Source organism: Microtus ochrogaster, unplaced genomic scaffold, assembly GCF_000317375.1.
Source record: "Microtus ochrogaster isolate Prairie Vole_2 unplaced genomic scaffold, MicOch1.0 UNK69, whole genome shotgun sequence".
NCBI classification, from domain to species: domain Eukaryota; kingdom Metazoa; phylum Chordata; class Mammalia; order Rodentia; family Cricetidae; genus Microtus; species Microtus ochrogaster.
Genome location: NW_004949167.1, coordinates 308,385 through 319,477, shown reverse-complemented (window position 1 = coordinate 319,477; position 11,093 = coordinate 308,385). Strand labels below are relative to the sequence as shown.

Here is an 11,093-nt window from a genome sequence, read left to right as displayed (position 1 = left end):
ATTTCTGTGAGTTCGAGGCCAGCCTGGTCTAGAAAGTAAGTTCCAGGACAGCCAGAGTTGTTACACAGAAACCCTGTCTCGATAAAAAGTTCCTTGAGTTGGGGACTGTGTTGACAGAATACTCCCAGTCAGATGCAGGTACCTATTTGTGGGTTGAACGCCTGTTATCTCACAACATCCCATCAGAGTTAAGCTCAAATGTGTACAAAACCAGAAAGGCGTGTAGAACCCAGGTGGTTAGAATCTCGAGTTCCTGTTCTGAAACTCTGTTTTTTTTATTTTAATGCAACCCAAGAAACAAGAATAATTGTGAACCTAACTAATCATAATACTAAGCTGAGCCCAAAGTCTCAATATTATCGTCATGACTCCCGATAGCAAGACGGGAAGTCTCAACAGTCTCCAAGTTTTACAGGAGGCGTTTAGAGCATCAAGCATGCCTTCCACAGAGCACAGGTCGCCTTCTCCGGTCCTAAACGGTAAGATCGACCCCTGCATCGTAATTGGTCTGCCAAACCTTTATCGCTGAGAGTAGGGGCCCTCCAGTATCCCCCGTAGTTCCTACCCCGAGCCCAAATAAATGTGGGAAGAATAAACAGGATCGGGAAAATGTCAGCACGGCACCACGGGGGTCCGATGCTCCCTCGGTGTGACTTCGAGCAGAACCTTCCCGCCCCGAAACTCAGTTTTTCCATCTGTTGCACAAGGTGGTTGGCTTGGATTCTTCAGTCTCCCATTTGGGACACTTGGCTCCACGGCCAGATCCAGCAGGGCTGGCGATTTCGGGGCTCAGTACCCCGTCTGCCCACTCGGGCCCTGCGGGGCGAGCTCGCCTCCCTCACAGGAACCGGGCTCTCCTGCACCAGCGCGCCGCTCCCCCTGCTCAGACAGCTCGTGCACCGCCTGGCTCGGTCCTAGCCCCGGCTTTACCTCAGCTCCCCGCACGCCGCGGCCGCTCCCAACGCTCCCCACGCCGCCTCTGCCTGACAGGCCAATGGCGCAGGCGCGCGGTGGCCGAGCAGTTCGATGGGACGCGCAGGGCCGACTCAGGAAGGAGGGACGAGCGCCGAGTGATAGATGGCGGGGAGCAAAGACCTCCTGCTCTTGGCGGTGCCTGGCGTGGCGGAGACCCGGCGGCCAAGGCGGCCCACGAGCCGTGGTATGGGATGTCTGTGTTACTGCCCTTTCGTTCATTCATAAGTGACCAGTGCTCATTGAGTGTCCCCTCCAGTCTCTTCCGTTTGGGAGTCGCCATTCTGTATCCCTGTCCCAAGGGTGCTGCAAATTTTGGTTCGTCAAGTGTTTTTTTTGTTTTTTCCTATTTTGTTGTTTTGTTTTGTTTCATTTTTTCGAGACAGGGTTTCTCTTTGTAGACCAGGCTGGCCTCGAACTCACGGAGATCCACTTGCTTCTGCCTCTGGAGTGCTACCACCACCGTCCTGCCAAAGAGTTAATTATTTTCACATAGACACACAGACACACAGACACACAGACACACAGACACACAGACACACACACACACACCCTTTTTAATGTGCTGCTGGGATTTGAACCCAGAGCCTTATGCATGGTAGACTAACACTGCCACTGAGCTGCATTCCCAGCCCCTCACCATGACACTTGTGTGGAAGAGGTAAGAGAATAACCTGGGGGGGGGGAGGTCAGGGTTCTCTGCTTCCATTGTGTGGGTTCCAGGATTCAGGTTCAGATTGCCAAGCAAGTACCTTTGCCTGCTGAGCCGGTTACCAGCCTCTTCTCTGCATTTATTTGTATATTTATTTGAGAAGGCTAGGGTTAAAAGTGTGAGCGACCCCCGCTGGCCATCCTTTATGTCCTTCTAGGAAGAGTTTCAGTTGCCCAGGGTGTTCTGCAGCTTGTGACCTCCTGCCTAGCTGGAAGGACAGACTTGCCACCAGACTTCTGAATGCTGCTTGTACTTGGGGGTCGACATTTCACCCATATGATTTTCCAACTTGATATACTGTTTGTCAACTATTCGTTTCCCAAGTAATGCAGATTCCCCCTAAGCTGAATTAGTTTCACAATATAGAAAAAGTTACGTGTGTTAACATTACCACCGGTCTGATCAGAAGCAGCCTTAACTAAAGGCTGGCGCGTTTATGAGGAGAGACACAAGCTTTTTGAAGTTCTGTTTCTGAAAAGCTCAACTGTTATCATTGGCAACAATCTTATTAGTGGATTTTCTGGAAGTGGCTGTTTTTTTTTGTTTTTTTTGTTTTTTTTGTAAATTGTTAGTCCACCTTTTCATTTCAAGTAAACAATAATATTCTGTGAGGGCAGAGCAGTCATTTCAGCTGTGACTCAAGCAATCGTGTAAGTGCTTTTCTTGGAGCTGTCCTGTTCCTTTGATATGCACAGAAGTCACCCCCACACACACATACACACACGCAATGCACACACACATGCAATGCACACACACACGCAATGCACACACATGCAATGCACACACATACACACGCGCTGTGCACACACACGCAATGCACATACACACACAATGCACACACACACAATGCACACACATGCAATGCACACACACGCAATGCACACACATACACACATGCAATGCACACACACAACGCACACACATACATGCAATGCACACACATACACACACAATGCACACACACGCAATGCACACACACATACACACAATGCATACACAAGCAATGCACACACATGCAATGCGCACACACACATACACACAATGCACACATGCAATGCACACATACACACACGCAATGCACACACATACACACACGCAATGCACACACACATACACACATACCCACACATGTACATGCACACACACACATCCAGTTTTACCACATAGAATAGTAAAAAGGCGTGTACTTAAGGGCCAAGATTTAATAAAATTAACAAATTAAAATATTTATTTGAAAATTTTCAGTTGGGGGAAAACCTGCAGAAGAGGGGGGAGGAAGGCTTGTAGGAGCTAGAGAGGTCACAAGAATACAGTTCACATGGGGCTTGAGAGATGGCACAGGGGGTAAGGACACTTAGTGTTCTTGCAGAGGACTTGATTTTGGTTGCCTGCATCCATATGGTGGCCCACGACCAATTGTAACTCCAGTTCCAGGAATTCCTCTGAGCTCTTTGTGTCTCCTCCAGTACCAGCAAGCACGTGTACACATATTTGCCTGCACGCACTGTCACTGGCTGTCACTGACTCTTGCCTGCTCTTGGGACCCCTTTCCTTCTGGGTTGCCTCAGCCAGCCTTGGTATGAGGGTTTGTACCTAGTCTTATTGTAACCTGTTATGCCATGTTCCAGTGACATCCCTGGGACACCTGCTCTTTTTTGAAGGGAAACAGAGGAGGAAGAGTATAGATCTGGGAGAGAGGGAAGGATTGGGAGGATGAGAAGGAGGAGAAACTGTAGTCAGGATGTAATATATAAGAGAAGAATAAAATATTTTTGTTGTTTTTGATTTACAGGACAGCCAGGGCTACATGAAGAAACCCTGTCTCAAAAAATAAAAATTTTAGGTTTATTTGTATGAGAGTTTATTTTATTGCCAAGATTTGGCAGTGAAGAATACGGTGATCATGAGGAGAGTGTGGGGCCACTGCTTTGATTGATGTTAAATAATCACCCACTGTTGTGTTTACGCCTCTGGAAGAGCAGTCAGTGCTCTTAACCACTGAGCCATCTCTCCAGCCCATCCAAAATTGTTTTTTTGTTTTTTGTTTTTTTTGTTTTTCGAGACAGGGTTTCCCTGTGGCTTTGGAGCCTGTCCTGGAACTAGCTCTGTAGACCAGCAAAATTGTTTTTTAAACATGTATTTATATGTATGAATGTATGTGCGTTTACATGTGTACGAGTGCAACATGCAGGAGTTGGTTCTCTCCTTCCACCTTATGGTTTTGGGGGATTGAATTTAGGTCTTTGGGCTTGGTAGTGAGCACTTTCAGCTCAGCCTCCGTAACTTTCTAGCTAATAAATTTAGGAGAAAATGGGAGCAGTTTATATTATGAAAAATAACACATTACCAAACATCTAAAAATTCTCCCCTCCCCTCCACACAAGCAATGAGAAATGTGAAAATCATTTTTGGATATTGTTTCTTTCTCTTCTTCTTCCTCTTTTTTTTCGCAAAGACAGGGTTTTTTCTGGCTTTCCTGAAACTCACTCTGTTGACCAGGCTGGCCTTGAACTCAAGAGCTTCACCTGCCTCTGCCTCCTGAGTGCTGGGACTAAAGTGTACACAAGGCAAGAGAGAGAACAAACCGGCCAAGAAAGTGCAGCAAAGAAAAACATGATGACCCTAGAAATAAAATAAAATAAAACTGAAGGCTCCTAAGTGGCTGATCATGTGTGTTGACCCTGGTGTCACCACACATTTGTACCACAGCAGCTTAGTGAGGGTGCTTGCACCTCCGCTAACGAGGAAAGCAGTTACAGCACACAGGATGTCCCAGAGCAGGCAATGGCAGAAAACCCTTCACTTTACAGGGTTCTTTAGACTGGGTGTGGCGGTGGGTGTCCGAAATCTCAGCATTTGGGTGGCAGAGGCAATATTGCTGCAAGTTTGTGGTCAACCTGATCTCCATAAGGAGTTTCAGACCAGGCCAGTCAAGGTTACACAGCAAGACCCTGTCTCAGAAACAAAACAAGTGGGGGTTGCAGGAAGTGTTTCTCCATTTAATCAGAAGGAACATACAAAGGATGACATTCAGGGGCTGCAGAATTAAGAGCCATTATAGCTTGTCCAGAGGACCTGAGTTTAGCACCTAGCACCTGTATCAGGTGGCTCACAAATGCCTGTAGCTTCAGCTCTAAGGGATCCGACGCCCTCTTCCAGCACCTCCTTGGGTGCCTACATTCATGTACACACACCCCATACAGACATAAAATATGTACACATAATTTTAAAAATAAAATAAATCTTTTAAAAAGAGGGGATAAAATGTTTCAGTCGATCCAAACTTAGAAAGAAGTTCGGTAACTGATAATGGAGGAGACACAGGCCCCACGTCACATAATGAGGAAGATGGGCAGTGTTCCCGCGAAGTGTGCTGTGGTATAAAGACCGATTTAGCCGTGGTGCTTTAGACGTGATGCCTGACACCTTTCTCTGTGTCTCATTTCTTTCTTTCTTTTCTTTGTTTTTGGTTTTTCGAGACAGGGTTTCTCTGTGTAGCCGTGGCTGTCCTGTAACTCGCTCTGTAGACTAGGCTGGCCTAGAACTCACAAAGATCTGCCTCCTGAGTGCTGGGATTAAAGGTGTGCGCCACCACTAGCAGGGCCATGCTTCATTTCTAAATGAATGCAAAGCGGGTTGCAAACCAGTGTTAGAGAGATACTAAGGACACCCATCAGGAGGGAAGGCCCTTCCTTGACAGCAGAGCCAGGGGGAGCTTGCTGAGAACAGAGCTTGGTGCTGTGCAGCTGCTGAGATTCCTGCAGCTTCAGCTCCTTGGGTGGCAGGGAGGGTGTTCATGTATGTCTCCTCTGGGCCACCCACAGTGTATGGGCAGGACAGGGCTGCCCCAGAAGGCTCAGCGGGGTGTGAGTTCAGAGTTTGGGAGAGAGGTCTGGGCATTCATGCAGCCACGTGGAGAGAGAGGGTAGTAAAAGAACTTCCTCGGTGGCTGCGTGAGCTCTGGAGGACATGTTAGGAAAGCTTACGGTCTGCTTTGATAGGCAACTAATGGTTGCACACTGTGGCAGGACACCGAGACATCGGTTCAATGGACTGTGCTCCACGGAGCACGAACTTGGGGTAGGAGTCCTTGGACCTTAGTTATGGGGCACTGGGGGCAGACGGTCAAAATCAGCGGTCCCAGCTTTACCTTCCACATGCCATCCTTCCGCTCACGTGCCTCTGGAAGTGGGGGCTTCCAAGCTCTAAATCACCACACTCAGCTTGGAATGTGTCAGCCTTCCATCCTCTCAGGCTGCACCCCAGATGTAATGTGTGTGTCACCGTGAAGCCCCACCACGCGCTACTGTGAGGCACATGGCCCCTTACTCCCATAGGGCCTCAGAGAGCCTTCCAGGATGGCAGCACCGTGACCTCAGAGAGATCACAAAAAGCACATTCTAAAGAAATGAATTCATTCATTTATTCAGTTCTCCCATGTGCAAGACCTTCTAAAGGAGTGTCATGGAGGCCCTCAGGGTGTGCACAGCCCGCAGAGCTAAAGTCTGGGCTTTAGAGTACGATAAAGGGGAGTTCCTGAATGTTCTGAGAGGACGAGGAGCCACGGCTGTGTGAGATTTAGGGCGAAAGAGCAGACATGGAGTTGGGTTGGGGATCACACAGAGGGGATGAGCTTTGGCTGCTGGTAAGGATCGAATGTTGGGGGGGGTGTACATTCTAAGCCATGGGAAGGACAAAGCTCACACACCTTTGCTATGGAAGGAAGAAGACAAGTATTCAAGGGTTGGGTACTCAACTGGGGCTTCATTCTTGGGGATACGTGACCAAGGAAGATGACCACTCTATCTGTCCTTGGCTCCTCGCTTCAAGTACCATCCTATCAATTTTTCAAACATTTTGAGCCATGACTGAAGCTAGAAAAGGGAAAACCAAAAATAGAATCAAAGTCCATGGGTTGGGGAGCTAGATAGCTCCCTTCAAGTAGCTCAGGCCTGGCAGCTTGTGCTGGGCTTGTGGAAGATTCCTTCTCACAGATCTAAATACCTGGGGAAGCAAGCCCCAGGAGAGCAGGGCTCGTGGGTCTGTGGGGGCTGGACTACTAGGGTCAACCCATGGCTCCCACGGTAACCGTACACAGGAGCAGAGCCCACTGTGCTGAGGTTATCTGAACCCATCACCTCTGTTGAGACCCAAGCTGGGTTGTCCTGGGAGAGGGCAGCATGATGTGCTTAGGCACAGCCTGACTCCTCCTCACTCCTCCCAGGGGCTCATGTCCGTGTCAATGGCCACACAGTTGTAGGCAGCGTAGCGGAGCTTCTCCTCACATACTTTGGCACTAGCAGAGAAGAAGGTGACTAGTCAGGCACCTCTGCTGCTCCCCAGGGTGCGCTTCACAGCCAGCAGAAGATGTCCTTCTGCGTGAGGACATCACCCCCAAGCACGAACCTAGGAAAACTCACCTGGCATACTGCGGGAGGAAGAGCGTGCTGGAGCAGGTGGAAGACTCAGGCAGAGCATCTGTGGTCTCATAGCTGGGAGTTTTGAGAGGCAAAAGATTAGGAAGAGGTGTAGAGGGGTGTGTGTGGGTGGAAGGCACCTCAGGTCCTCCTCTGTGCTCACTCACCCCAGCTTGTCTGGGTAGATGTAGATCCGGGCTGGGAGGCGGCTGCGGCCGGTGACAAAGCGCAGGAAGCGGCTCCGGTCCTCTGGGCGGAGGAGGAGGAGAAAATTAACGCCTGCATTGGCGGTGAGGGAGGTTCTACAACTTGTATCCCGCCTCAAGTCATGTCCCAAGGCAATGCAAGCAGCACTCTGCCCTCTACTGACCATTGGTGAAATTGTTCAGAGCCTCCCAAAAGTACTGCACCCGTGTGTCAGAAGGTTCAAAGTCCTCGAACCGAGCTGGAGGGGCCAAGGCAAGAATTCATCCTTAGGTCTCATTCTGCTCGTCCTTCAATCCCACCCATTCCAGCTTTACTGCCCTGTCACCCAGAACTCACTGAGCTTGCGCAGAGCATCCACAGTGACCTCCGGATCCCCACACACCTTCTTTTCCAACTCTTGCCAGGTCAGCAAGTCCAGCACAGCCTGTGGTACCACCTTCAGCAGGCCTGCCTGCATGGCTGCCACCTAGGGAGGAGGGAGAATCCTGGCTGGGAAAGAGGGCACTACTTTCAGCACACACTGGGGACATCTCTGTACTCACTGATCACCAGGAATGAGGGGCACAGCTATGGGTAGAGCTAGAATCAGGGCTGGATGGTGGCTACCAGTGGGCTGTCTGTCAAGGGAAGGGGTTTAGGAAGGTCCAACCCTCTCGTGTTTCTACCTGCTCCTTGCTTTCCTCTAGGCGTGCCTTCTGCACCAGCTGGATGAAACGAGAGCGGTCCTCATAGCCCACCACGACGCCCGTGCCCCCAGGAATCAGTTCCACCACCTGCTGATCACTCAGGACGGTGGTGAATGTTAGCTCCTTCCCGAACTTGAACTCAAATGTCTCCCTGTCCATTCCTTCCATCACTTCCAGAAGCTTCACCTGAGGGGTAGGAAGAGGCAGGGGACTCAGCTTTTTACTGGCTAGACAGTGTCTGTCTTCCTGTGGGTAACGCAGAGAGCAGAGGCCAGTGAAGGGCTGTGAAAATATCGAGACAATACCTAGCCAGTCTGGGTGGTTAGGGTTGGCACCCTGCAGGAAATGCACCTGGCCTGACCTAACGGACAGCAGGGAATTGGTTTGGCCACAAGGGAAGTCAGAAGAGAGAGCATCTAGGACAAAGCTGGAAACGCAAAAGCCTAAAAAATGTTTGGCTTTAGCCTGAGTGCGAATTGACCAGCTGAGATACAGGAGCCAGGTAAGGCCTGTATAGAGTTCATCCTGTCCTAAGACCAAAGTGAAGTCATCAAATGGTTTACACTGAGCAAAGTGAAATAAATTACTCTGCGGCATGGAGATGAGATGGACAAGACTAGCGACAGGGGCACTAGCTTTACAGTTGGAGGAGAAGAAAAGATGGCCTGAACCATGGGGATAGCAGTGAGATGGCAGAGGCACACTAATTCCAGGGACAGACTGGACAGGATGTTGTGGGGAAAAGAGTTAAGGGTGACCCCAGTCAGGCATGGTGGCTGGCACGTGCCTGTAATCCCAGTACTTAGGAGGTCGAGCAGGAAGATCAGAAGTTCAAGGCCATCCTCAACTGTATATCCTCTACTATATGAGACCCTACTGCAGAAAGCAAAAAACAGGGCTGGCAAGACGGTTCAGTACATAAAAGCACTTGCCACCACGTCTGATGGCCTCAGTTCAGCTCCCAGGATCTACATGGGAGAAAGGGAACCAATTCCCAAGAGTGTCCTCTGACCTCCACAGTGTACCGTGGTGCATGCACCCACCTACCCCCACCCCATAAATAAATAAGCAAATAAGCTTTTTAAAGGGGCAAAAACCAGAACAAACAAAAAGCCTTGAAGACTTTGGCGTGGGCCAAGGGGATGGGGTGGAGCCTGAGCCCAAGAGGCAGTGGACTGGGGATTGGGTGAAGAGTGTGCAGAGCACAGGGCTCAGATGCGCCATCTTGTGGTAGATGCAGATATGGCCCCAGGCTAAGGAGAGAAGTGCCAGTTGGTGGATTTTAGAAGTTACCATAATAAAGACAGCAGCAGAACCCACTGGAGTCAGTGAGACTAGAGAGGGGACACCTGTATTTGGGGGCAGTGGGTTGGGCAGAGGGGTCCAGGTCTTGCTCACCAGCACGGAGTCCACGGCTGGGAAGTCTTTGCTCCAGCTCACTTCCTCACCAGACAGCTGCTTCCACACGAACCCAGGCAGGGCCAGTACCTGAGTGACAACCAGGGCTGTCTTCTCACTGAGCTTCCCGGTCTGGGGCCCTGGCTCAGCCGACAGGACGATGACTGGGTTACTCACCAGGAACTCCTTACCCCGAAGGGCAGCCCCCATCAGCTGTCCGATCCACTCATACTTGGCAAAGTCTCGGCAGGAGGGATTAGGCACGTACATGTCCCGGGCCTCGCCAGTGCCATTGCCCTGCCACACAGACAGAGCTGTCAGCAGGATGTGGGGGAGTCCCTATCTTCCTACGGCAAGTACCCCAAAGACGACTGCTCCCCCTCCACCATCCTTCCTAATGTACAAGGGACACTGCTCTCCTCTGTGCAGAGGCTGCCCGGGTAATTCAACCCCTCCTCCACTGATTCCAGCTCCATCTGATTCACAAGAGATTTGCAGAGATGGCAGAAATTTGGTGGTGGGTGGGTGGGGAGACAATCACCTGGTTCGCCGTGCGCACAAAGAAGGGCAAAGGCACAGGGGTGTCAGCTGAGCTGGGGCACAGCTCTTCTGACATATCTGCCAGGCTGTCACGGAAACCACCACCTGAAATGACAGATGCTTTAAGCTGGGCACATCAGCGTACAGCCCTCTTGAGGGGTAACAAGCAGGCGTCCTGTCTGTCAGCTCGTAATCCCAGAACATTCTAACTCTCCAAAGGGACAACTGGGAGCCACGTCAGGGCCTCACCTTGGTCAATGATGCCTTCTGCAATGAATTTACATTCCCACCACTGGTCATAGCGCATGGGCCACCTGAAAATAGGGATGGGTGGATCTCTGCTGTGCCAGAGCTGGTCTCAGGCACATTAACTGGCCCAGAGACCATCCAGGAAAAGATGACAGGGTGGTCAGAGTGAGGGCTGCGAGGTGCAGTGTGTGGACGTATAGACCCTGGGCAAGTTCCGAGCCCTCACGCCTTACCTGTAGTCCAAAGGCTTTTCATACTTGTCAGAAGGCTTGAGGCCTTCATAAACCTGGGGCACGAGAAGACGGGAGTAAGTGCAAGCCACAGGGAAGTTCATTTTAATAGCTGTCCCTATTCTGGCCCAAAGACCTCGCTCAAGTCCCTCTTGGACTAAGCCCCAGGCCCCTTACTGACCCTCCCCCAGTCTGATCCAGGTGGTCCAGACCTGGGTGAAGACTGCATTCTTGCAGGCAGGGTCCCGAGACGGGCAGGCACGGTGTTCCATGGCAAGGCGGCGGTTGATGTACAGCCGCGGCATGAAGCTGGGCTTGCTGCTTTCTGAATCGCGCAGGCACTGTGCCACCAGGCTGGGCCGCTGGCGTGACAGCAGTAGGAACTGTTTCACTTGCTGGTGAGGAAGGTGGCCAGGCAGAATCAGTGGGCAGTCAGCCTTTGCCTAGCCTCGGGGCTTCTCTCTATCCTACACCCAGTTTTACTATCCGGTCCAAGTCCAGCCCATTGCGTTCTTGCCTATAGTTTCTTCCTCAAAAACACCACAAGGGGGGACTTTTTAATTTTTCTTTCTTTTTTTTTTTTTTTCCCTGAGACAAGGTTTCTCCATCTAACAGTTCTGGCTGTCCTGGAACTTGCTCTGTAGACCATGCTGGCCTTGAACTCACAAGAACTTTTTTTTTT

General features: G+C 50.6%; 2 protein-coding genes across 2 annotated transcripts in view; both read right to left on the bottom strand.

The window, feature by feature from the left end:
* The window catches only part of Eif2b3 (eukaryotic translation initiation factor 2B subunit gamma), a 62,790-nt gene extending 61,796 nt beyond the window's left edge, over window positions 1–994 (bottom strand). The window contains exon 1 of the mRNA XM_005370030.3: window positions 931–994. The gene's annotated coding sequence lies outside the window, so the exon portion shown is untranslated. The remainder of the gene's footprint in view (window positions 1–930) is intronic.
* Window positions 995–6,090: 5,096 nt separating this feature from the next.
* The window catches only part of Hectd3 (HECT domain E3 ubiquitin protein ligase 3), an 8,964-nt gene continuing 3,961 nt past the window's right edge, over window positions 6,091–11,093 (bottom strand). The window contains exons 10-21 of the mRNA XM_005370029.2: window positions 10,624–10,806; window positions 10,415–10,467; window positions 10,182–10,246; window positions 9,934–10,037; window positions 9,570–9,689; window positions 9,393–9,482; window positions 7,974–8,180; window positions 7,645–7,774; window positions 7,472–7,546; window positions 7,269–7,350; window positions 7,105–7,176; window positions 6,091–6,980 (exon numbers count right to left, since the gene is read on the bottom strand). Coding sequence (XP_005370086.1) covers window positions 6,896–6,980; window positions 7,105–7,176; window positions 7,269–7,350; window positions 7,472–7,546; window positions 7,645–7,774; window positions 7,974–8,180; window positions 9,393–9,482; window positions 9,570–9,689; window positions 9,934–10,037; window positions 10,182–10,246; window positions 10,415–10,467; window positions 10,624–10,806 — 1,266 coding nt within the window. The 3' untranslated portion in view covers window positions 6,091–6,895. The remainder of the gene's footprint in view (window positions 6,981–7,104; window positions 7,177–7,268; window positions 7,351–7,471; window positions 7,547–7,644; window positions 7,775–7,973; window positions 8,181–9,392; window positions 9,483–9,569; window positions 9,690–9,933; window positions 10,038–10,181; window positions 10,247–10,414; window positions 10,468–10,623; window positions 10,807–11,093) is intronic.